We start from the raw sequence: 27,183 nt of genomic DNA, 5'->3' as shown, positions 1-27,183 counted from the left end.
CATGTCCTTTCTGGTCCCTGCTTTTACTGCAGTTCCTTGTGCCTCCCACAAAGCTGCTACTGAAGGTCATGGACCCTCCTAAGCAGGATTTGATGCAATACCAAGGTATGCGTTTGCAAAGAAAAATCAGCAAGCCCTGCTTTCCTGAGTGGATGTGCTTTGTGCTCATGCATGAGGCTAGCCCAAATTTCTATCAACGAAGCTTGAAGGTATACAGTTAAAATATTGACAGCAAGAATATAGAAATGTGGGAAATAGAATCCTAGATCTTCTGTAGAGAAAAAGTTCATTATAGCTATTCTGTATTTTGTCACAGACAGTAATGTTTAGCTTTTCTATTTGTGCTTTTTACACATAAGCTTGTGAGTGCCATGTGAACGGCTCTATTTCCAGCATCTGCCATCATGGGACTGGACTGTGCCAATGCAAAGCAAATGTGGTGGGACAAAGATGTAGTAAGTGCTTGGTAAGTAATAATAAACCCGATGTTAACACATATGATTTTACTGTTGCATTCTAGTTTGTTGTATTTATATGATACTTTTTAGTGGTGGACTGTGCCCAAAGCAGCTCGCAATAAACATCAATGTAATGTCAAAATACAACATCACATCTGAAAACATGATTTCTTAACAAAATATATCCAAAATTTAAATAAGGCAAAATCAGCAGCTCAATAAACATAGCATAGATTAAATGTTACAATGACATAATGTAGTACAAGGTGAAATCAAAATTAACAGATCAAAACAAAAAAGCAAAGCCAACTCTTTCTGCTAGTCTTGCTGTGGTCCAGTGGGCCACTGCTGCTTGGTTTAAGTACAGTTCATAGATCTTGAGGGTGGGGTCTTCTCAGCCAGCTGGGTGGCTCTGTCATCTATCTTGCAAAGGAGGCTGGAAGCTGCAAGAAGGAAATGCTGGGAAGTGACAGTGTCTTCTTTCCCAGCATCACAGGTGTTCCGGCTGCTAGTGTTGGTCTTGCTGCAGTAATTAGGGATCAGTAATTTATTCATATTTTTTATTAACAATTACAATAGAAAAATGAAGGAGAATAATTCTAAGTAAAACTAGAACAAAAACTTAGAATTTTTAACAACAGATATACTGTCCCTTTGGGTGGAATGGAGTTTGGGAAGTAAAGAGACTTCTAATAATTAAAGTGATGACAGTATTCCAGCTGAGCTATTTAAAATCCTAAAAGATGATGCTGTTAAAGTGCTGCATTCAATATGCCAACAAATCTGGAACACTCAACAGTGGCCACAAGACTGGAAAAGGTCAGTTTACATTCCAATTCCAAAGAAGGGCAACGCCAAAGAGTGTTCAAACTACCGCACAATTGCGCTCATTTCACATGCCAGCAAGGTGATGCTCAAAATCCTACAAGCTAGGCTTCAGCAGTATGCAAACCGAGAACTACCGGAAGTACAAGCTGGGTTTCGAAGAGGCAGAGGAACTAGAGATCAAATCGCCAACGTTTGCTGGATCATGGAGAAAGCAAGAGAATTCCAGAAAAACGTCTATTTCTGCTTCATTGACTACGCTAAAGCCTTTGATTGTGTGGATCACAACAAACTGTGGCAAATTCTTAAAGTGATGGGAGTACCAGACGACCTTATCTGTCTCCTGAGAAACCTGTACGAGGGTCAAGAAGCAACAGTAAGAACCAGACATGGAACAACTGAGTGGTTCAAAATTGGGAAAGGAGTACGACAAGGCTGTATATTGTCACCCTGCTTATTTAACTTATATGCAGAGTACATCATGAGAAACGCCGGGTTGGATGAATCACAGGTCGGAATTAAGATTGCCGGGAGAATTATCAACAACCTCAGATATGCAGACGATACCACCCTAATGGCAGAAAGTGAAGAGGATCTCAAGAGCCTCTTGTTGAGGGTGAAAGAGGAGAGTGCAAAAGCTGGTTTGAAACTCAACATTAAAAAAACTAAGATCATGGCATCTGGCCCCATCACTTCCTGGCATATAGAAAGGGAAGAAATGGAAGCAGTGACAGATTTTACTTTCTTGGGCTCCAAGATCACCGCAGACGGTGACTGTAGCCATGAAATTAAAAGACGCTTGCTCCATGGGAGGAAAGCTATGGCAAACCTAGACAGCATAGTAAGAAGCAGAGACATCACCTTGCCGACAAAGGTCTGTCTAATCAAAGCTATGGTTTTCCCAGTAGTAATGTATGGCTGTGAGAGCTGGACTATAAGGAAGGCTGAGCGCCGAAGAATTGATGCTTTTGAACTGTGGTACTGGAGAAGACTCTTACGAGTCCCCTGGACTGCAAGGAGGTCAGATCAGTCCATCCTAAAGGAAATCAACCCTGAGTGCTCATTGGAAGGACAGATACTGAAGCTGAAGCTCAAATATTTTGGCCACCTAATGCGAAGAGAAAAGTCACTGGAAAAGACCCTGATGCTGGGAAAGACTGAAGGCAAAAGGAGAAGGGGACGGCAGAGGATGAGATGGCTAGATAGCATCACCGATGCAATGAATATGAACTTGAGCACACTCCGGGAGAGAGCGCAGGACAGGAAGGCCTGGCGTGCTATGTTCCCTGGGGTCGCGAAGAGTCGGACATGACTGAACAACTGAACAACAACAATAATTAAAGTATGTCCTTATCACTATAATCTTGGACCTATGCAGTTATTGAAATCACATCTTCTGTTTTCAGTCAGATAACTAGGAACAAGATAGAAGAGATCATGCTCCAGAAAAAAAACAAAAAACGTAGGTGGAGAGACATGGGAGAACTCAAGTAATCATAAAAGCCTATGTTAACTTTTATTATTTCAGCAATGATGTAGTTGAATATAATCCCATCTTTTTGAATTTATTTTGACTGTATCGCTATTAAATGGTCAGTATTCCTAAGAGATTTTTATATGCTAGGAAAATGTTACAGTAGCTAGATTTTCAGTTCTCTCCCCACCACTCCTCCATTTTAAGTTTCTGAACTCTGACATTTGAACAAACCAGATGATGGAGTTTTTCCAGTCTTTGATGAGGATAGTATTAGCACTTTGCTAATATTAACAAGCGCTTTGGGGTTCTAAAATGACTGTAGTTCCCCCCCCCCCCACAATATTCTCTGATAAACACCACAGCATTCAGCAATTCTATGTGGTGGGAAAATTGTGAAGCGAGTACTCTTTCCCAGTGCACTGGTAAAGAGAGTTTCGCCATGTGTATGCAGGCCAAGCAGCAGGAGTTGATAGCATACAGTGATGAAAAAGAAAACAAGGGAAGACTTATTTTTGTTTCAGTGAACTATGAAATGTAGCTGAAATTCTTTTCTGTCTAACAGCTTGGATACTACGGCCTAAGTACTGGATTTGGCTGTCTTCCCTGCAACTGCAGCAAAGCTGGCTCAGTTGTGGAGGACTGTGATGATGAAGGACAATGTCAATGTGTGGCAGGAGTGGCCGGGGAGAAGTGCACTAATTGCGCTCATGGTTTTTACGCATTCCAGGATGGTGGCTGCATACGTAAGTGATAGCCCATAATTTGGCTGTGGCAGATTCTTACTCAGTGTGAATTTTCTTTTCACAAAGTGTTTTGTGCTCCAGCACAGGAAAGGTCAGTTGTGGGCCTGTTTAGTATATATTTGCAAGACCTGCTCAGCCACATGGTATCAAAGCATTTCTGATAATGTTTTGTCTACAATGGAAAGCCAATTAATTTAACAGCTTGAATAAGAACTTGGTCTGAAAGGAATGGTTCCTGTGCCAGTATTTCCTTTTGCCATTTGGGATAGGCACTAGAGGGAGCTCATAGGTAATGGAATTGCTTTTACTGTTGACTTAGCTGTTAAGACTTATGTAGTGTGTGGGTTAAAAAAAAAGCATTAATCATAATAAAGTTGGCCTTTGATTGTCCTAACATGAAAAAAGCAGTGGATGAAAAAGATGGGATAATAGATAGGCAAGAAAGGAGCAACCAAATAGCATGATGGGTTGATGCATCTAACGTGCAAGAACAATTTACTTATGGCTAGGCGCAGTAGTGTACCTTGGAGGATGGGGGACAATTTCTCATTATGTCTGTTCAGACATAGGAAGGGGCTCTGTAGGAAATGTTTGTGAGGTACTGATTTCATTGTGAATAAATCTGAGTTGTTGGAGCCCACCAGGGGTTAAGTACAGACATTCTCTTAGTCGAGTAGCAGTGACAAAACAGGTCACTTTTTTTTTTCCCTCCCCCTTATAGCTTGTAACTGTGCTCATACGCATGATGCGTGTGATAGAGATTCTGGTCAATGCATTTGCCCCCCTCATACTGAAGGAGAAAAATGTGAACTCTGCAAGGAAAACTTCTGGGGTCTTGATCCAAAGAATGGATGCAAGGTAATGTGTTCATTAGGGACTTTTAAAAAAAGCAAAACTGAAGTGTTTTAGAAAGAACGCATGGAATTTGTGGTGGGGGTTTTCACTATAAAATGCTACATATTAGATCTGTTTCCAGCATATGTTGGTTCTGTTGAGGCTGGGAAGGAGAAACTCCCCTCCTGTTGTTCTCTGTTTTGATGCATCTGGAACAATAAATACTCCGTTAATGTGCCATTGGGTCATAATAAATTGCACTTAACCACTGAGCTTGCTAAGAATCTAGCAGAGTTTCATATCTGTAGTATATATTGCAATATCCTGCACTTTATCAGTCAAACTTCATCAGTGAGACCCATATGGGGAGCATTACTAGTCAGATATGTTCTCCTTGAGAGAACAAGGAATTCACCTGAGTTGGGATATTTCTTTGGCTGTGGAGCAGCTAGTGATTTGGAAGGAAATACCATAATTCAGCCTTCTTTTAATTAAAATTTGGCAAATACAGTCTTGTATTCTTTGTAACCACATTCTCAAAAGATTTATACCCTTTGCTCTAAATTATCTATTGTCTAAGTGGCCAGTGTTTGAAATCCCTGAATGTTTTCCCTGTTTTGTCACTGTAGAGGGGAGAGCTGCTTATTTTTGGCTGCAGTCCAATTTTCTGCTAAATCTGCCCGACGTTGTAGACTAAGAAAGAATATGTCAATCTCCATGGCTAGGGTATTAGTCAGTTTTGCACCCTTCAGAGTTTTTGGTGGGCTCTTCACCATGTCAGTTCTCTCTTCCTTGCTGGAGCCTTCTGAACTGTCAGTGGCTGTATCCAAGCAGGTTGTGAGTTTCGGTATGTTACCATATCACCCACTTATTCTTTGTTGTATCCCCTATCTGGATGTGATTAGGCAGAGGAGAGCAGATGAAGATTGCTGTAAGCGGTGCCTAAAAGGGGCTTGGTGTCTGCTAAACAGTTATTCCTCTGTCTTGCTCTGCAGCAAGTCACGCCCCCCTGTAAGTGGCCAGTGTGAACCAAAATGACCACTAAACAGCTAGAGTGGGTCCACTGACAAATATTACTTTTACCTTAACTGTGTCTCTCCTTTAAAAATAAATAAATAAATAATCTAATGCAAGATTGCTTGGCTGTGGGGCAATTTGGCTAGTTACATTTTTTCACATGGGAACACTGAGATTTGATATTAGTATGCTATTCTAACATGTATACCTGCAAGCTTAAAAGCTTTTAAAGTACATTGTGATAGGCAGGGAAAGAATGTATTTTATTGTGTTTTGCCTCTGTTTTTATTTATTTTTTTTTATTAAATGTATTATTTTATATTGTATTATGGTTTTAATTTGTGAGCTGCTCATTAAGTGAAAAGAAACCTTTTATATACCTTCAAGAGATTATACAAACTACTGACTTAAACTGGCTTCACACCCCTTTCTCAGAGAACCCTGGAAGATGGGCTTCTAGGAGGGGAGTAGGAATCACTAAAAAGTAATTGCCAGATTGTGCACTAAATGACAATTTATGTATTTCCTTTGAGAACAGAGGCACTTAAACTGGTGTAGTATAGATATAGTATAGATAAACCAAAAAGACATACATAGAAAATGGTTTAAAACTTAGTATTTGAAATAATTGTAACCAGTTTATTATCAACTTGCAGCAGTGTAGCTGATCAAAGTCAAAGTGGCCAATGAATTGTGCATTGGAAGCCTGATGCCATTATTTGTTGTATAAGCAAGTGAGATTAGAGACACAGGCTGGATTCAGAGGACATGCCATGGTTTATCGTGGGTTATTTAACCCATGACGAGCCACAGCACCTTTTCTAATGCATTACTTTGCAAAACAAATACAGAACATGGGTAATGTAGAAGGCTGTCTGTTTTATTAGATTCAGTGTATTAGCTCAATTTGTCACATTCTATAACATTTATTTATTCATATTTACTTTTAAAATAATTTTGAGATACTTTAAAAATGTCTTATCATTGCCATTATTTCAGTGGAGTTATGTTATTCAGTTTTTTACAGTGTACCTGATAAGGCCGGGTTGGGAGTGGGGTCACTGCTGGAAATGTGCTGGGCTTAATAAACCAAATATTTTCATTGCACCTTGGAATGTTTTTTTTATCATTTTTATGTTAGTGCCCTCTCTCCTCTCCTAAAAATGAAATTGATCCATAGCCAAGCAACCTTAATTTAGAGAGCAATCCTATGATCTCTCTGGAGCACTCCAAGATTGGAGTGCTCTGTTCCGAGGTTGGCCAGGGAAAGGGAGTCATAGGATAGAGTGAGGAGCTGTGATCAGATCTCTTTCCCCAAGGTCAGAGCTCTGTCTCCAGCCTTGGAGGGGGAGATCCACAGTATCCAATGACTCTTGAGATCTGGAACCGTAGGGTTGCAGCCCTAGATGATTAAAAAACAATAATCATATTTGAGAGGTGTTGTAATGGTGTAAGAGATATCTATTATTAGACCAGCTCTAGCTGTTTAGCAGTCATCTGGCCTTTTGGGAACGGATAGTTTAGGTTATAAATCTTTCTCAAATGTGTTTGTAAAGAAAACAGAACTACTTTTTAAGAGTGATTTGCTGATGAATGTTTAAAGTCTGCCAAAATTTACTTTCTAAACTATAGGAACTTCACAAAAACCACAGATCTCTGGGGTATTTTCTTTTCAGGCCTGCAACTGCAGTGATATAGGTTCAGTCAGTCTCCAGTGTGACCAGGTGACTGCTCAGTGCCAGTGTAAGAATGGATTTGGAGGAAATGACTGTGCTGTGTGTGCTTTGGGGTATAGAGACTATCCAGATTGTGTTCCTTGTGACTGTGATTTGCGTGGGAGTAAAGCAGACACATGTGACCAAAGTCAAGGAATCTGCAACTGTGAAGAGGAAACTGGTGTTTGCATCTGCAAGGTATAATATTCAGAACTAACATGATATAACTGCCGATTTTTAATTTTTTTTGGTACATTTATCTTTTCCTCATACATAATAATTCTCAGCTACTCATGATAAAACATTATTACACAAAGCCACTGTAAAATAAAGGGAGATTCAACATGTACAAATTCAACTCAGGTTTACTGAAAAGATCAATGCACTGAAAAGAAAAAAAGCATAACAATGATAGTGTGGCTGAGTCCTATGATATCTTCATGTGAGTGGTATTTCCAACTCCAGCAACAAAGCCAAGTTTAAGTTAATTTAGGAACAGGATAAATGTGGTGTACACAGAAAGAAAAGAGGAATGTTCCATAGAGTGCATTTTCAAAAATGTTCTCTAACAGAAGTAGTTTATTCCAGCAGTAACTTCAATATTTAGGTGCATCACTTTTGTACTATCTGTATTGCCAGTTCAGTGGAAAGTAAACTTTTGCTTCTCTGCATAGGTGGGAATGTACTTTTAGCCTGAGTATGTGAAGCATTTAAGTTGTAGGAAAGCTCTTAAATCAAAATAGGACGTTGGAGAGTTAAATTAGAGGTGAAGCGCCATCAGGCCAGAATAAAGCCAGGAGTAGAAGAGACTGGTATGATTTAGAAACAGAAGTAGGACAGCAGATTCTTAGTTAGGTCCAGGGCACTACAGAGAGGCTATATTCAAGAGCAGATTTAGGACTAGGATGAGTCCAGGTATACCCAGGATTGGTGCTTTGATCAAGCAATCGGGGTAGCAAACAGTAATGGAAGAATTACTTGTGCACAGCACTGTGTTGGTTAGAACTTGTATTGCTACATGGAACTTGATATGAGCTTCTCTGGATGGCTCACCAAGTTCTGTACATACATCTTTGACTGTTGTCTAGATAACTTTTCTGGCAATTACATGAGCTGGATATGTTCAGATTAGGATTCAAGCCCCTGCTGCTGCTGAAAATCTTATTTCTTCATCAGGAAAATGTGTTTGGATTACACTGCAGTGAATGCAAAACTGGGACCTTTGCTCTTCATGCCATTAATCCTTTGGGATGCATTCCATGTTTCTGTTCTGGGATGTCGGAGTTTTGTTCAGAAGTAGAAGATTATGTCAGAATTCCGGTTAGTGAAGCAGTTTAGTCTTCTCTGTTTAGTTTTCCATTATATTTCCACCTTGTTTTGTCACAATTTGATCTGCAAGCGGCTTCATTAGACAGAAACAGTGGTGGCAAGAACACCAGAGAGCTGGGAAGAGTCTTTAACACCATGGACCCCTGGCATCTCTGTTGGCTGCCCCACTACCAAGAGCAGAGTTAGTTGCTTAGTATCATATTGTTATAATCTGTTGTAAGCTGCTCTGGGGATTGTTTTATTGTAGAATGGGGTACAAACCTTTATAATAAATAATTTTTTTTTCTGACCCTATTGATGAATGAAGTGAAGTTTACATTGTATTGAACTGTAGTAGCCCTAGAACAGCATCAGAAGCTCTACCACACCTTTTTATATAATAAGGATCATGCTTGAAGACTTCCTCCCCATCCCACCTCCCCTGTTATGGCCTGTGAAATACATACGGCAAAGGTAGAGGCAAACTTTGAAGAGAAAGAAAATCATGCATAAATAGGCTGCCATCCACCTTTATGACACTAATATACATTAATACAGGACTAGAACACGTTTTAATAAAATTCCCTCTCCAATATCAAAATGACACGTATACAATTTTGTTACTTCAAAGCAGGTTATTTAAAATCTTGGTTAAGTTGAAGTAGCATCTAGTATATTTTAGAAAGCGGAATGACCTATTAGTTTGACATTGCAGGTAACCCTGGCTCCACAGCAGGCTGGTTTGTATGTGGTTTCTCACAGTAACCTTACTGGAACCAGTGCAGGTGTTTTTTCCCAATTTCCTGACACCTTAATGGATGCCACAACAGTCCGACAACACTTGAACACAGAGCCATATTACTGGAAACTACCAGATCAATTTCAGGGAGACCAGGTAAACATCTGAATTACTGTGAGAGTTATTTACTGTTTCTATATTTTCTGGGGGTGGGTCTTCGACTCACCATCTAAGAATTCCAAAGAGAAATGGAAATAATTGCTGATATTTTGAATAAGTGCATTCATTCACCTTATAGTTCTAAGCATATGTTCAAAGCAAAGCTATTGAAATGCTTTATATTACTGTGTTTGAAGCTGAACAGTAGACCAGAACTATGAAAGATTTAATGAAGCTTGCTAATTGAGTGAACAAGTGATGCAGCTAGGTGTGGCACTGGGGTCCAAGTCTTAGGCTAGGGTGGCCATACATCACCAAAAAAGAGGAAATGCATCACCAAAAAAGAGGGAACAGATTTGCATAAAATTTGCACATGTTCATTTATCAGTAGAGATGCAAGTTTAGAAATAATGATTATAATGTAAATAGAAATACACTCTATCTCACCATAGTGGGGAAGACTGATCAGCTGACCTGCTCAGTCTGCTGTCTAGGTACTATCTTTTGATGGGCAACATCGAGGCCCCTGCTGCTCTTACTTCTTATGGTTTTCTTTAATCTGGACTTGGACTGGACAGCCCTTCAAACCTCTGTAAAGTAGGACATATGACCACCGTATCTGGGGCCACACAGCCCCCACCCTCGGTGGAACCCCCAAATGAAGTGGCTTGGCTTTCTGCTCATCCTTGGCTTTGGATTGATCCTAGGGTGGCCACCTGTACTGCTGCTGATCTGTGTAAAATCACCACTTGGATATTAAAGAACGAATGAAAAAACAATGTGTGGCTCCAAGTGGTGGTTTTGCCGAAATTTTGGTAGCAGCAGTCCAGGCAGCCAGCTGCTGCCCATTTTGCAAACAGAGCTGTGAGGAAGTGGGAAAGGAGCTTCCTGCTTCCTGCCAGTGGTGTTATCAAATTGGCAGCAGGCTTACTGACCCAGGCCCTAGAGGAGAGCATGGGTTGCTGGCAAGCAGGGAGACAAGGCGGTAGCAAGGACATGGAGGGACTGAAACTGCAGCAGTAAGGGATGGGGAAGAGACTGTGACAGCAATGGGAGGAGAAAATGGGAAGCAGTCAGGCCAGTGTGGAGGTCTGCTGGAGGGCACCTGGCCAGGGTCCCCTCAAAACTGGCAGTGCTCCTACTTTTTCACACAATGAATAATTTATGGAATGCGCTGCTATACAGTGTGGTGATGGCCACTACCTTAGATAGCTTTAAAAGGGGATTAGACGAATTCATGGAGGAGAGATTTATCATTGACTGTTAGCTTGATGGCCAAATGAGAATTATGAGGAGCAACCGTGGAAGAGGGCTGATGTGTTCACACCTGCTTGTGGGCTTCTTGAAAGCAAATATTTGACTGGGATGGAAAGAAAGATGCTGGATTTGATGGGCCTTAATGGTCTGATTTAGCAGTACTCTTCCTAAGTTAAAGGGGTTGAAGTCTTGCAAGGAGTTGTGTCTTGAACTAGAGTACCAGATTATGTAAGCATTATTTAAATTAATTTGTAAAACACCTGTCCTGTGAAGTATTTTTGCTATCATCTAGCAATTTCAGCTCTTGGAAATCTTACCTTAACTGATAGTGGCCATGTTCACATGTCATGCTAAACCAAGGGTAGGCAACCTGGTGCCCTCCTGATGCTTTGGACTATAATTCCTATCAACCACAACCAGTATGGTCAGTGGTTGGGATTATAGGAGTTGTAGTACAACACATCCGGAGGGCACTGGATTGCCTGCTGCTACTCTAAACCATAGTTCATTGCTCCATGTATGAACAGGAACAAACCCAGTGAGCCTTGAGTTCTCCTGCTCCTCCCTCTTCTCTCCTCCTTCCATACAGCCTGAAGGAGACGTTCAGAAACTTTTGCTTTCCCTTAACCACAGTTTGTTATGTTGTCCAGATCAGCAATCTGTAGTTAACATGATTGAAACTATGGTTAGTTTCAAACAACCCAACTTCAAACTGTGTTTTCTGAAGCTGGCTTCTTTAAATTAACTATAGGTAATGTTAATCACAGTTGCTGGTTCAGACAGCACAGGAAGCTGTAGTTAACTACAAGTCCAAGTGAAAGCTTCTGAACTCCTGTCAGGCACACAGGGGAAAGAGAGAGGAAAGGGGGACAATGCAAGCCAAGCCACACTGCAGCTCATTTCTGCTTGAGCGTGCTGCTTGATCATGCCATGCTAAACCAGGGTTTAGCATGACTTACAAACACAGACAATATGTGAAATTCATCAAAACAAAGGTAATATCTGGAAATCAGGTTTCGAAGAAGTAAGGGGGGGGAAATATGGCCTGTTGCTGAGTTTCAGTGTAGCCGCTGACACCTCCTAATCTAGATTTTAGTGGAAATTCTCCAGGAAATATCTGTGAAACCTATGTGTAATAATTAATTATCCATACAGCTCATGGCCTACGGTGGAAAATTGAAGTATTCAGCAGCCTTTTATGCTTTGGATGGCATTGGAACCTCAAACCTTGAACCGCAAATCCTGATGAAGGGGGGTGGCACTAGTAAACAGGTCATCTATGTGGACATTCCTGCCCCAGAAAATGGAGTAAGACAAGATGCAGAAATAGTAATGATGGAGGTGAGAAAAAAATATTTCAGTTAAACGAGTAGAGGCTTTTCCAGCAAGAAGCCCTTACTGAATGTATGTTTGGGGACCATTTACCTCATGCAACATGAATCTATCCTGTATGATAGCACCGTCTCACACAGAGGTAATCTGGGAAGCAGTCCTAAGGTGCATATTAAAATTTCATATGTATTGTGGAAACATGCTAATCCTAGATCAAGGCTTTTTGCTTGTTAGAAACATTTAGATGGGGTGGATGAAAACCCCATATAGAATTATAGTATTGGATCCAAAGAACCATCAGTAGAAGAAAATGTATTAGTGCTGTTCAGTGAACTCTAGCACAAGCACTAGTGACAGACTTCTTGCAGTGCACGCTGCATAAGTAAGGCATGGGTTGAAATATATAAACTCTAGTGGGCTATAAAAAGGACTTGAAAATGGCTTGTGCAACAAAAATTATCAGGATATGGGGTCACTTTTCTCAAGCAGTGTTCTTCTGTTGGGTTGGAAAGAGCCCTTCTGTAAGCAGAAGAGTTTTTTTGCTAGTGAAACAGCACCTTTGGATCCAAGCCATGGTATGGGCTGCTCTGAAAATAACCTCTCTACAGTGTCTTTCAAATTCAGGCACAGCACAGCCATTTAAAGCAGGAATGGCCTACAGCATGATTTGTGTGCCCCTCAGTCAGTAACTTGCCCTGCCAGGCTCAGAGTAGAAGTGAAGACAAGATGACAGTGAAAGTGCCTTGGTTTCCTCTTTTGACCGGCTTGGTCAAGTGTGGAAGTGTCTTGTTGTTATCCTCTGCCATCCTTGTGTACTTTTGTGCTCATAAAATCAGGGTTTTAATGGACAATAAATCCAAATAAAACAAAATTACACCATCAAACAGATATACATACTTTCTTTGAATTTATTTCCTTTACTTTATAGAGTGCCTGGAAGTATTTCAATTCCGTTTCTGATGAATCTGTCTCACATTCTGACTTCATGTCAGTGCTGAGCAACGTAGAGTACATTCTTATAAAGGCATCATATGGTCAAGGATTACAGCAAAGCAGGTAAAACTGCCTTATAAAGTATGGACAACTTTTATAAAGTATGGATAGTAAGAATGTGGCCTTATGTGTGGTTCTCAAGGTCTACACTCCTGAAAAGCTCCCGAAGGGAGTCTTCCAGAACAGCCTTCAACGCAGCATGAGTCGTGATGACACTTTGAAGTTGGAAGTGGAAACTGAGAAAGCTCCATTGCATGTGAGGAAATGCTTGCAACATGCTTTGGTCCCAGCCTTATATTATTTTCTAGGAAATATTGTTTGTCAGTGGTCTGCATGCGTATCATCAACATATGTTTGAGAGATTGTCAGTATAGTTGATACAAGGGAGAGCAATACATGCAAGGTTCACATTTATATATATATATATAAATATACAAGAAGGTGTCAGGGTTGTCTCCCGGCCAGGGGTGGTGAGAGAGCGCCTTCTTCTTTACCAATCTGCCCAGTCACTGAGGTCATCAGAGGGCATGTCCCTGGTTGTTCCACATAGACCCATGGCCAGACTGGAGTCCACGAGGAAAAGATCCTTCAGTGTGGTGGCCCCCTTCCTGTGGAACTCCCTGCCTTTGGAGGTTAGGCAGGCTTCAACGTTGTGTTGCTTTCAGCACCTCCTGAAGACATTGTTATTTCAAGAGTCCTTCCTTGAGTGAGCAGCTGCAGTTTATTAAATTAAGAATTTGTTTCTTTTAAAATGTTTTAATTGTTTTAACATAGTGTTTTATTCTTTTAACTTTGTTGTTCACCACTCTGAAATCTTTTGATGTGGAGCAGTATATAAATATAGTTAAATAAATAAAATGTGTGGCCTCCAGATGTTAGACTGCAATTCCAGTCAGCCCTAGTCAGCATAGCCAGTGGTGAAGGATGATGGTAGTTGCAATCCAACAATATCTGGAGGGTTTCATGTTCCCCATCCCTGAGCTATACCAGCTTTCCCCAACCTGGTGCCTCCAGATGTTTTTAGCCTTCAACTCTTATCAGCCCCAGCTGGCCAAGTGTCAGGAATGCTGGTAGAGGTAGTCCAAAGCACCTGGAGGGCACTAAGTTGGGGAAGGCTTCTCTAGATCTTCATGACATTTAATTCTCTGCCACTGCCCTGGAAACACAAAACCTGAACTTCAACATTTAGTTCTGCATCTTAGTTTGTACAAACATTGCCTGAGCCAAAATATTTGCATAATAAGCCAGCCCAGTGACTACAAAATTATAAAAAGTCAATTTTGCAGTTTCTGTTTGCTAAATGACATCACTATATTTTTATTTTTATTTTATGTAAATATCTCATAGAATTTCAAATGTCTCCATGGAAATTGCCATGAAAGCTGAAGATACACCTTTGGTTAGGGAAACAGCTCATCACATTGAGAAATGCCTGTGCCCTACAGGTTATGCAGGACTCTCATGTCAGGTACGTTATGTCTTAGGGAAGGATTTAATTACAGGAAAACATCTTACTGTTGCTAAAAAGGCCTTCTTAACAAGCAGATCCCGTTCTGTTCTGTTAATCATGTATCACTCTTTTCCTACATGTAGGACTGTGCACCAGGGTATTACAGAGAGAAACATGGAGATATAAACCTAAAAGTATTCCCCTTGCTACTTCCACTGTGTTTGCCATGCCACTGCAACAACCACAGTGATTCTTGTCATCCAGAAACAGGAAGGTGTTTGGTATGTGAACTACCATTGCTAGGTTTGTTTTGTCACAGTATCAAAACTTTTAACAGCTCAGAAAAAAAAATGAAGAATGAAAGATTATGAAAATCCTATTAAATTCCAAAATGAAAATGTGAGATAATATTTCAAATACTACACTTTGCTGCAAGTATAAGTTAGATTAATTGGTGGGCAGGCAGTACAATTGTAAGCTTGATTGTTTAAAGCATTCGCACCCTACTCATCAACTGAAAAGGCTCCCAGAATGGCTTACATAAGATCAGTAAAAACAACAATGAAGACAGGTCCTGCCTGCAGGTTTATAATGTAAAAGACACATCACACAAGGAAAGGGGGATGAGGACGTAAGAGGAAAACAAGCAAACTCGGGCACAAGTGCATTTTACAGAGAGTAAGTCCCTCTGAATTCATAAGAGCTTTCTAGTAAATGTGTTTAGTGTTGCTGCCCTAATCAACTAAAGTTTTATTTCTGGATTTAGAATTAACATGGGTTTATCACTTGTAGGGCTGACTTGAGTCCAGAGTATTGGGACTGTTATCTGGAATACCTTTGACAGGAACTGGACATACTTGCTCTCAACTTTTATTCCATGGACACTAGCATCTGTATGTTCTTTATACTCCAATGCTTTTCTATATTTCAGCCTCTTTTCTTCTCACATAAACGTCAGAGGAATAAAGATGTTCCATTTTGTCAGCCACACAACCTCTCTTGGCTGTCTGAATTGTTAATAATACCACTGCATATTTATTGGGCAGTATCCAACACTGCTGCTCCACTTATGCTGTTGATGAACCATTACCATAAGTGACCTCTAGTGATACACCAATAGCCTAAGCTGGTGCAGTGAGTTTCCCTGGAAAACTCGTTCCACCACCTTACACTGTTGACGTAGTGCTAGAGGTTGCTTATGCTAGCAGTTCACCAACAGCATAAACAGAGCAGCAGTGTTCGATACTGCCCATTGGCTGGAGAGGTTTTTGATTTTGCCTTTTAAAAAATTATTATATTTTTGGGGGCTTGCTTCCATTTTAAAATTCCTGTATTATTGCCTACTAGGACTGCAGAGACAATACAGCTGGTGAACACTGCAGTGTTTGTGCTCCAGGCTATTACGGCAAAGTGACTGGATCTGTCAATGATTGTTCTCTGTGTGCATGTCCAAGAATGAACCCTGGGAGGTAAGTAAAAATTAACTTGGATGTCTTCAATAATTACTATTCTTATACTTACTGTTGCCCAGTAGTACTAAAGCAGTGATGGAGGCTGTTGTCCATTGTTTGTAATGTACGTCTTTTTACATCCCTGGGGCAAAAAGAATTATTCTGTTATCAGGCTCAGTATCAGAGTTTAAATATATGGTGAAATGGCTAACCCAGTGGCTACACCAAGATTGTACCAGTGCATGTACATTGTGGATTGTGCCTATATCCAGCTGAGGGCCAGTTTGTACAGTCAGTAGAATCAAATGTTAAATCTTTTCCTAGACGGTAGCTTTTCATGCAGCAGCATTGCATAAACATCCTTCCACACTGAAAACTAGTATGTCAGAGAGAACATTAAATGCCAGTTATTTGTGTGAAGGAGACTTTTTCATTGGGATATACGAGTTCTCTTTAAAATTTCTTCATCCTTTTCTTTCTTCAAGCTTTAGTGCCACATGCATTATGAAAGGTGTTAATGATTTCCTCTGCAATGCTTGTATCACCGGATATGAAGGCCAATACTGTGAAAGGTGAGATACAAAGAACCATTAAGAGGTTTGCAACAAATTCACTATTTACTTGGTATGTAGAGTGGTGAATGTATAATGAAATCTAAACACATTACATGGATATAATAGATGTGATAGGGAGCAGGGTTATCACGTTGAAGGATGTTGTTTGTTTTGTTCGAGTCTTTCATAATAACATGTGGACGCTTAAAAACTAAGAAATGAACCAGATTTTTAAAGGGGCATTCACTGGGCTTCTCCACTGCTACTCAGACAAGCCCTTGTTGCTTGGCTGTATTGCCCCTGCAGTAAGCCTCTTAATTTAGAGGTGCCAAGATAGTGTTAAATCAGATCCAGGTTTGCTTACAAGGAGTACTTTATTGAGTAACTTACAGCACACAGGTGTACCCAATGGTTGGATCAGACAGCTTCTCTGAACCCAGAGCCATGGGGTAAAATGGATTTTATACCGTTCATGACAGCAGTGAGGCAGCATGACAGCAGCAAGTGTTAATTAGTGCTTGTTCAGAAGGAAAACAATCAGAACTTTCCCAGCACAGCCACCTCTAGCTCAGCATAAACATAGCTTCACTTCTCAGGCACATCCTAGGCCCTGATAAGATACTAGCCTTCGTTAGCATGGAATGTGCTGACGTCGCGCTATTGAAATTGCACCAATAATGAACCTAAGCAAAGCATTATGGATCTCTAGGCCCCTCTAACACTACAGGTGACTTGGTTACAGGCCTGGGGCCAATAATGGCATATCATGGTTAACAGTACAATACCAGTATGGAACACTTTAAAGAGGATTCTGCCTGTGGGGAAATCATGATACAGTGCCTGCGATTTCTCTGAATTCCTTTCCAGCTTCTGCAGAACAGGCTTCGTTTGTTCTAGTGTATGCCGACCAAAGGAAAGGAGAGCCCATTAGTGGTGCTGTGTTCAGGATTGGTTGGACAAGAGCCATTTCCTCCATATATTAGGGATAGGGAACCTTTGGCTCATGGAGGTTCTCCATCCAGGCTGGGGAGACTTGGGCCCACTGTGAGCCTTGTATCCACCCCTGTCCTAGAGGCTACTAGGGACTTTGGGAGGAAGTGAAGAGAGGAGTCTCCTTGTTATCTCTGGTCTGTGACTGGAGATAAAAAGGGGATTCCCCTTACTTTCTGCACAGTTCCCCTTCCCAAGTGCTGTTCCAGTTGGATGTGTTTCAGTTGTCCTTCACATCCCCTGCATGGGGAAGGCAAAGGACAAGCAAAGGCGGCTCCCCGGCCAAAGTGCCAACTGGAAGAACTCCAACTGGGGCTGAGGGCAGACCCAATGGCATCATGGGGTGGGCCCCTACCCCTGATGTCACATGCGGGATCCTGCCCATAATGTCATCTGGTCCATAGGGGGACCTGAGGTGGGGGCAATCCAGCCCTCAGAGTCAGTATGGTTCCCCACCACTGCCATATCTCAATGTTCCAGAACTAAACATTCAAGAAATGCTAATTTTCTTTTGTTTCTATGTAGATGTTCTCCAAGTTACTATGGAGATCCTAAAGCACCTGGTGGCACCTGCCAGCTGTGTCAGTGCAGCCCAAGCGGCTCTGTCCACAGTCGCTGTCATCGTATCTCGGGGCAATGTGTCTGTAAGCAAGGTGTAACAGGACAGCTGTGTGATGAGTGTGAATCAAGGCACATTCTTGTGGGAAATGAATGTGCATGTGAGTGCCATTTTGTTTCGTCTGTATTTTTTAAAGGGTTGTACAGGATGGGAATGGGCAAGTGTTTTTTGTTTTTGGTTTTTTACAGTACTTAGGTACAGTTGTTGTTAATTTAATTTATATCCTACCTTTCCACCAAAAATCATGCTCAAGGCAGCTAACAATAATTAAAATACAGATTAAAAACAAAATATCAATTAAAATATAACATAAAATATATCCATTATAACACAATTAAAAATGCAGCAATGAAAGAAATAAACAGCTCCCAGCCAATTAAAGTCCCCTTCAGCAACAGACTAGCTTACATGCCAAAGGCCTGCCTGCTGGCGGAAAGACAACACAGAGGGAACCAATCTATTCTCCTTCGGCAGGGAATTCTAGAGCCTTGGGAACAGCCACCGAGAAGTCCATCTCTTGTTCCCTACTAAGCGTGCCTCCGATGGTGGCAGAACCAAGGAAAACCATCTGGATCCATCAGCTTCCTGGGGCATCTTAATAGGTCCTCTCCCGCTGGAGAGCCTCTGAGTCCCAGTAAGTTTAAACCCCACCAGGTAGTGATCTGTCCATGACAACAGAACTACAGAAAGTTCTTCCATGCCCAGATCACCATCATCCCACCCAACACAGAAAACCAGATACAAAATGTCCCTGCTGAATGAGTGGGGCCAGATACCAATTGGAGACCAAGAAATCCTGACCCACTCCCGACATCATCACTATTCCATAAGGTTGCAGTCCTAAGCACACTTACTCAGAAGTAAGTTCTACTGGATCAATAGGACTTACTTTCCAGTAAATATGTATAGAATAGGAGTATGATTTGCCACCTCTACTATAAGGGCTTTTTGAGTATGAACATGTATTACTTTGGAGGATATTGTTTTGTTTGGATATCTTTATGAAGATGATGCAATCTTTTGTGGATTTTGTTTGGATAAAAAATGCTTGTTGTGTGTGTGTGCATGTTTCTTTTATGATTTGTGGGCTCTTTGCTGCTTTTTCCCTGGATAAAATGTATCTGGATAAAGACATAAGAACTTAAGCTGCTAGGAAAAAAATTCTTACCAAAATTCATTAGTTCTTTTACATCTTGCCAATAAATCATTCTTTGGGTGCCAGCTTGAGGGTCATCTCTCTTCTTGCCTTTTTTTTTTTTTTTTAAACTTTCTGGCTACTTCACTCCCTCCTTTTTTTAGAATTAGCAGTATTTGTAGGTTAATGCACATATCTATGCAAATATGTTTATTAAACTGAAACTAATATTTTTGAAATGGTTTCTTCAGCATGTGATGATGACTGCACAGGACTATTGTTAAATGATTTGGATAAACTTGATGAAGCCATGCTTTTAGTAAACCTCACTGGTGCTATCCTGGCACCATATGGGATACTTTCAGACTTGGAAAATGTAACAAAACAGTTAAAGGTACTTTTACTGTTTACTTTTTGTGTTGCCTTGCTGTATGAGTAGTGTTTTTTGTTCTACTTTATCATTGTAGTGTTTGTATTGTATCTTTAAGCTGATCTGAGCACCCTAGTTGGATCAAAGAGGCATGATATAAATGATAACCATATAAATAAACAAAAATAGTAAGAAATAATGGAAATACGTTATGTGTTGAATCCAGACTTAGTCGTATTTAAGTTAGATTCATTGAAATTAAGCTAGATTAATTGAAATCGACTAACTTGATTTCAAAGTGTCTATTCAAAGTCTGACTAAATTAAGTCCAATGGATTACAGTAGGTCTACTCTAAGTGTGACTAAGCCAGGATCCAACTCTGTCTCCTGTGCCAAAAGTCTGGTTCAAATCATGAATAGTTTTGCTGAACAACCCCATTCAGCATACCTAGCTAGTAAGTTCCATTTATTATAAGCAGTTTCTATAGCCATACAGGCTGATGATATCTGCCTGCAGCGTTTTCTTGTTCATTGGACTAGTGTAGTTAAGTCAAGGAAGTTTCTGTGACCGAAGATTCTATTCAAAGATTCCCTGAATTACCAAATGAAATGGAGAGAGTATATATAAGTGCAGCCATTTCCCCATAGAACATATGCGTGTCTCCCCGCTTTATATGAGTCACTTGGGCTTCCCTCCTATATAGAATATTAAAAGTGACCCTCGTATATGGCATTCTGTGCTGCTGTTTATTTTACGTTCAATCTATACTCAGTCTTAGTTGAGGAAACATTAAAATGCTCCATCTAGCTAGCTTTATTATTTATTAAACATATGAGTAACTTTTCTATATATAATAATCTCAAAGCAATTTAAAATAAGATTATCTTTTGAAAGGGGGTGATATATACATGGCTAGATGTTTAAACACACTGTGAAATGTTATTACAAACATATTTTTTCATTTATAAATGACATCCAGATTTGAATTCAGAACGAAGGCTGTAACTTAATATTGTTTATGTTTATGATGCCACATAAACATCTTGATTGAATTAAAATCTTGCACTTGGCTAGAGACCAATTTACTTTTCATTTTAATAATAGTTCCACATGCCAAATATTTAATGATAGATTGTTTGACTTGGTCAGTAAACAATAAGTATATTTTAATATTCTTAAATAGCTTCCAATGGTGCTTGTGTTTTGTTATCATATAGGCATTCTGGAATGCACCGGGGATATTATGAGAGGAAATGGGCTCTTAAAGTAGTTACCGATATTCAAATTCATGGTGAGAGATGTTTAGAGGAAAAGTCATAGCTCAGCGGTAGAGCACATGCTTTGCATGCTCAAAGCCCCAGGCTCAACCCCTGGCATCTCCCCATGGGGGTATCTGAAACCTTGGCGATCCACTGCCAGTCAGGGTAGACAATAGCTGAGCTAGATGGACCAATGGGCTGACTCTGTGTAAGGCAGCTTCTTATTTATTTATTTATTTATTTATTTATTTATTTTTACATTTATATTCCACCTTTTTTCCTCCTGCAAGAAACCCAAGGTGGCTTACATGGCCCTCCTCTTCTCCATTTTATCTTCACAATAGTCCTGTGAGGTAGGTTAGGCTGAGAGTCAGTGACTGGTCCAAAGTCACCCAGTGAGCTTCATGGTTGAGTGGGGACTAGAGTCTGGATAAACAGAGTCTCAGTCCAACATTTTAACCACTACACTACACTGCCTCTCTAGCCATGAACCCTTAGCTGAAGGTATTTAAATACATACTGTTACTTCTAGGGGTCTTTCAGGGCTAAAGAAGAACCTTCCTACTCAATGGATATTATGAATGACCATCTTGTAACACTGTTAGATGATACAAACAAGCTGAACAAAGAGGTAGGAGTCTTTCCTTTTAATTTCCAGTTTAAATTTACAGATACCACAGAAGACATATTAGGAAAATAAATACAGAGGTTTACCTAGAGAATTTCCCAAAGTTAGATGATCAATCAAAACCAATACATTTAATTGTGGTTGCTAGACTATGGAAACGATAATAGTAGCCTAAGTTTAGTATTTATTTTAAAAGTTCCATTACATAAAACAGTTCTGCCATTGCTAGATATTTTCCAACATAGATTTAGTATGTTGTCATTACCTGATATGTCTTTAAATAATACTGCTTTTAAACACTTGAAAATTATAAAGAATTTAATTCTGTTAGGACTCACAAAGTCCTGTAGTTATAGCGTTGAAACTTCTTATACAGGTATTTTACTCTTCCTGAAGGATCTGCTTGATAGACTAATAAGAAAAAAATAAGAAGAAAATTAAACTAGTTTCACAAAGTAATATTAGTTTCCTTTATGATTCAGTGTAAATTATAGACATATCCTTCATTATTTGGTATAGCTATTAAAGCCACTACTTAACCAGCAACTTAAATAAAATTTCCTTTTGCTTTTATGCTAGTTAACTAGAATATTAGAAAGAGGAGAGCATCTCAATAATGCTACGCAAAGGAATTTGAGCAAGAGTCGAGCATTGGCTATATTCATCAACACACTAAAGGAAACGATTAAAGGTAACATGCTTGGTGGTAAACTATGGGCAGTTATATTTTTGGAATCAGAATAATGATTTATTCGTCTCTAAAAGATGTTATACAGAAAAACTGTTTTTGCTGTATTTGTACAAAGTAGTAAAAAATCCTAACTGAGTTTCCCCTTTTCTATTTAGTACTTGTGGAAGTGGCAGCATCTCTTAACGAAACACTAGGTACTGATTTTCCATTGTTGAATAGGACATTTCAGGAACTGCAAGATGAGATCCCTGTCATGTTGAACATAATGCATGGAAGATATTTCAAGCAGCTGCACCAAAATAGCACTCTTGAACTAAAGTAAGTTCACTGGTGTTTCTGGGCATGCTCGTATTAATAAATGCAAGGAAGATACAGAAAATATATCTAAAGTGTTCTTAAGAGAATAGATTGCAGGAAGTAGGCTCTGAAATGCACAAGATACTAATTTATATAGAAGCAGGAAATCTGAGCCAGACATAGCATACTTATAAGTTTTTAAAGCATAATGATCAGTTGATTTTGAGATGAGGTTACACACAGCCCCAATTTCCTGTTTTGGGAACTATGCAAGTTATTGTCGGCAACTCATGGCTTCAGGGAGTAAATTGTTATAAGGCTGTTTTTAGAGGGAGTCAGTTTGCAGTTTGGATTTGTTAGATACCTAAAGCAGGTTTTCTGTTATGTGGGATATCAATCAATAATATAGGCAACGTGTGTGTGTGTGTGTGTGTATGTGTGTGTGTGTGTGTGTGTATGTGTGTGTGTGTGTGTGTGTGGGTATGTATGTGTGTGTATATATATATATATATATATATATATATATGATGGAGACAGTTCCATTGTTCATGAGCTAGATGATTTTGGTGAGAAAATAAGAACCTGTGTTCTATCCTGTTACTAACATTGGTTATAATCATTACATTAAAATGGGAACTTGTAAAAGTTATCAGTGCTGGAAAATAATTGAACCTGATTTTATTTTAAAAAATACATTCGAACAAATGTATCTCATGAGCATTTAAGAACATTGTTAAACTAGTATTTAAGAAGATGCCATAAGCTCAGTCTCTTTTGATTACTGACAATATTGAGAAGTCCTGATATTTTTTTGGCAGACCTTTTGCTTCTCATAGGATGCTGCTTTGATTTTCCTGCTCTTAAACCTATGGCAAGAATAAATACTGGCTGGATTCACATGTCATTTTAAGGCAAAAACTATGCTTTACAAAATCAGGATATGAATGAGGAACATCCTAATGCATGCACTTCCACTTCACTACTTCATTTGCACAAGCAGGTAAATGATCCAGAGTCATACACCAGCTTTAGACTACGGTTTGTTGTTGGGTTATGAATCCTGGCTTGTTTAGGTGCACTAAACTATAATCACAGGTTCAGATGTCATGGGAAGCTATCCCCTTCCTGGTTAGTTTACCTGCTCGTTTGCGTGAAGAAAGGAACAAATGGGGTGTGTGCACCAGCACACTGCTTGTTCACATCCTGAGGTGACGTCTAATGTTGTGCTGTTGGCCTTTTGCTACTGTGATGGGACTTTCTCTGTCTCTCCTCCATGGTGCAGCCCTGCGAGCTGCCCAAAAATTTGCTCTGGAAGGTTTCCCAGCTCTCTGGAACAGATTCTGAAGGTGTGCAGGGGCCTGCAGGTGGCAGTGGAGGGGGAATTGCCCTCTCTGGGTTTTGCTGACTAAACTGGTTCTGTCAGTGGAACTGCAGCCTTGGATTCAACCCCTGGTTTTTCACGCCATGCTGTTTGGCTTAAAGTGACATTTGAATACAGTCATTGTCAGCTTCACTGTGGGGAGAGTCAAGCAAGGTTTTCCTGGCTCAGGCAAACTCCTGTTGACATGACATGGGGATTTTAGTTATAACATCAGTATTCTAATGTCTCAGCATTGTCTTTTACATAGTAGTAACAGAATATTCTGATTTTTAGGTAACTTTTGACAGTCACCCATGGTGTTTATAAAATCATTTTACTGAGTGTTCTGCAGTGAGTATCATTTAACAAACATCACTAAGAGTTTTCAAAATTGCTCAGAAGAACTTCTGCAGCTGTACAATACAAAATAAATGTAAATCAGCTGGGTGGATCAGATGGAAGTATTATGTACTCATTCTTAAAGTGTGTGTAAACCAGCCTTCCCCAACTGGGTCCCCTCCAGATGTTTTGAACTGCAACTCTCATCGGCTGTAGCCAGCATGGTCAGGAATGCTAGGAGTTGTAGTCCAAACATCTGTATGGCACAAGGTTGGAGAAAGCTGGTGTAAACAATATGGGTAGTATTCAATGCTAGTCCTACATGGAGTAGACACATTGAAATGAATGGGAATTAATTTAATTGTAACTTACTTAAGTCTCATTCATTTCAATGGGTCTACTTTATATAGGACTAACACTGGATAATACCCATCAGTAGAAAGGTATACTAACTTCTACTGAAATGCTAAATGCTGTTCACTTACCTTCATATGGACTTAGCTATGATTCAAACAGGTGTTTTTCAGAAAGCTGAAAGAGCGCATCTGATCATGAACAAGTGATTTCTTCAGTGTGGTTTATTGAGTACTGTATGAGTTAAAAACAAAAACAAAACCCAAAGAAAAATATGGCAAATATATATTAGGTAGATGCCAGCTTTCTGTAACCTTTGATCTCTTCCGCTTTTAAGAACACTTGTGAACTTTGTTTACTAAATGTGATTTCTGTGTTCATTAGAGCTGCTGAAAGATTATTAATACGAATCCAGAGAGAGTATTGGAGACCACAGCAAGAATTTAAGGACTTAAAAAAAATAGCAAAACATACTTTATCAAACCGTAGCACCGGACTTCAAGAAGTCAAGGATGTTGTGAACGAAGCTAGTGCAAGCACCAATGAGACGAAGCGCCTGCTTTTTCTTATTAATAATAACCTCAAGGAGTTCAATGTAAGAGGACTAGCAGTGATTTTACATTAGTTATATTTGGGTATATAAAGTAACCTTTAAGGAAAAGTTTGTTTTAGAAAATGGGTTAAGTTTAGCACTGGTATAATATATTCCATTTTTAAACTATGTGGTCCTTTAATTATAAAATGCCAGATATATGTATGCTGTAATAGTTGCTGTTATAAAGTATATAAATACATCCATAATTGTGTTTATGCCATAGCATAAAAAGTTGAATATTCAAGAAGACAAGTCGCTTGCTGTTATGCTGACCAAAGAAGGAAAAGTTCAGGTGGATGCTGCTGCTGCCCTTGCTAAAGATGTAACTAATTCTACATCTGTAAGTTACTGAACACTCGGTTAGTCGTTTGATATAGTGAATTATTCATGATTCAGTACTAACTAATTCTGAATTTTTAGAGTCTAGAAATCCACTGGGATGGACTAATCCTATGGCATGACAAATTAAGGCAACATGTGGATGACCTGGTCATGCAGATGTCCGCTCGAAGAGCTCTTGATCTTGTTTACAGAACAGAAGATCACACAGCTGAGTTACAGAGAGTTGTTCATGCATTAGACAGGTGAGTGCGCATCATGAACTTCAGCATGGAGTTGATTAAATTAGTGCCTCATTTAAACAGAAGGCTGGCTTCAAGCATTGGGGAAATGGGATGGTGCCCATCTGGTCTACTGGGAGTACCTATCCAGCCTCAGAGCTTAACAGACATTCACACCTCAGTATTCTACATGTATAACAAGAAAAACCTAATGTATGTAGGCTCTCACCATGCAATTCAGATCTCACATACAGTCTATGAATCGACCATGTAATTTGGGCCTACATGCTTAGGATTTTAAATGCATAGATTCTATGCAAACATAGAACATTGACCCATGTGCAATATCACTCCAGTATTGGAGTTGTGACAGGCACTTAGAGTGGGAGCACAATTCCATTCCCCAGCCACATGCAGCCAGCAAGGTCATCTACTGATGTTGAAGCCCTTTTGCGTTTAGCTATTTCTTTAATTTTAAGCTGTAATACTTTTAATTGACACAGTATGGGGAAGGAAGGCAATGACACAGGAGCTAGAATTTAAATGACTACACTTTTTATTGAAGCAAATAAACAAAATAACTTAGCTAAATAAAGGTTGAGAGCAAAGGGAAATTCAATTAGTGACTGCCTCGAGGATAAAAGGGAATGTGCTGTTCAGTATTCCAAGTATTACTGTATGTTTTCACTTCAAGAAAATGCTATCTTTTTTTAAAAGTTCAACAGTCGAGCAAATCTAAGGATTAAAAAAGATTTCCAAAATACTGTATGTATGCTGCCAAATCTTGCAGTTTATTACTGTTTTAAGTTTTATGCTAAAAGGTTATGATTTTCCTCCCTGCTGCAGTGGTCTCTTGAATGGTAGAAATGTGTCTCTGAATGCAACAAATGCTGTCCATGCATACTCCACCATTAAAAGTCTGATTGAAAATGCAGACAGCCTGGCAAGTGATGCTTATAGGATTGCAACTGAACCCATGCATGTGGTAAGAGCTGCTTTGAGAATTGAAACACTCTGCATTCTTCTTAAAATGCTCCTTTATCTTGCATTCCATTGCATATTTTACTCTCTAGAACAGGGGTGCGGAACTACAGGCCCGGGGGCCAAATCCAGCCCACCTGGGGTCTGGGTCTGGCCCTCCAGGCTTCCCCAGATAGCCACACCCCTTTCCACTGGCCCCCGCCCTTTCTTCCAGCCACCAGTTATTGGGTGGTTTCCTGGGTTTGGGGCAGTCTTTTCCCCATGCTGAAAGGTTGAAATGCCTTTAAGGCTTAGTTACTGGCACTAAGAGCTTTAAACTAAAATATGGTGGTATTTTTTCTGGCCCCACCCCTTTTGCTTTTTGGCCCCACCCCCCACTGTAATGTGGCATTCGGACTGACAGAGGTTCAATAGCCCTGCTCTAGAACCTGTTTCTCAGTCAGATTCTAACCACCACACCTATCTTACTCTCAGATAGGAAATACGTTCTTCTGGCTTGTTCAAGGTGGAACTAGCATGCAATCCTTTGATTTGCAAGTTTGTGGCATAATCCAGTAGGTCCAATATGTAAATAAAGGTTCTCTGTTGTCTTTCACATGAAGGAATATAATGTGAAAACGCAGTGGAAAATTCCCATGCATGCATGAAGCATAACCCTGTGGGACTTTGGACTGGTCCCAGCCACTAACCAT

General features: G+C 39.9%; 1 protein-coding gene across 1 annotated transcript in view; it reads left to right on the top strand.

The window, feature by feature from the left end:
• LAMA1 (laminin subunit alpha 1) overlaps positions 1-27,183 on the top strand; it is a 132,783-nt gene that overhangs the window by 61,861 nt on the left and 43,739 nt on the right. The window contains exons 20-40 of the mRNA XM_084849819.1: positions 360-466; positions 3,323-3,503; positions 4,225-4,361; positions 7,031-7,267; positions 8,246-8,389; positions 9,093-9,272; positions 11,688-11,873; positions 12,793-12,920; positions 14,205-14,325; positions 14,451-14,588; positions 15,655-15,776; positions 16,244-16,330; positions 17,828-18,021; positions 19,308-19,450; positions 21,219-21,317; positions 21,894-22,005; positions 22,161-22,323; positions 24,740-24,950; positions 25,174-25,290; positions 25,371-25,534; positions 26,357-26,495. Of these exons, the coding sequence (XP_084705945.1) occupies positions 360-466; positions 3,323-3,503; positions 4,225-4,361; positions 7,031-7,267; positions 8,246-8,389; positions 9,093-9,272; positions 11,688-11,873; positions 12,793-12,920; positions 14,205-14,325; positions 14,451-14,588; positions 15,655-15,776; positions 16,244-16,330; positions 17,828-18,021; positions 19,308-19,450; positions 21,219-21,317; positions 21,894-22,005; positions 22,161-22,323; positions 24,740-24,950; positions 25,174-25,290; positions 25,371-25,534; positions 26,357-26,495 (3,110 nt within the window). The remainder of the gene's footprint in view (positions 1-359; positions 467-3,322; positions 3,504-4,224; positions 4,362-7,030; positions 7,268-8,245; positions 8,390-9,092; positions 9,273-11,687; positions 11,874-12,792; positions 12,921-14,204; positions 14,326-14,450; positions 14,589-15,654; positions 15,777-16,243; positions 16,331-17,827; positions 18,022-19,307; positions 19,451-21,218; positions 21,318-21,893; positions 22,006-22,160; positions 22,324-24,739; positions 24,951-25,173; positions 25,291-25,370; positions 25,535-26,356; positions 26,496-27,183) is intronic.

The sequence above is a fragment of the Heloderma suspectum genome, chromosome 4 (assembly GCF_057233095.1).
Source record: "Heloderma suspectum isolate Gila_16-S chromosome 4, 16-S_ref, whole genome shotgun sequence".
In the NCBI taxonomy this organism is placed as follows: Eukaryota; Metazoa; Chordata; class Lepidosauria; order Squamata; family Helodermatidae; genus Heloderma; species Heloderma suspectum.
This window is presented reverse-complemented; position numbering and strand designations above follow the sequence as displayed.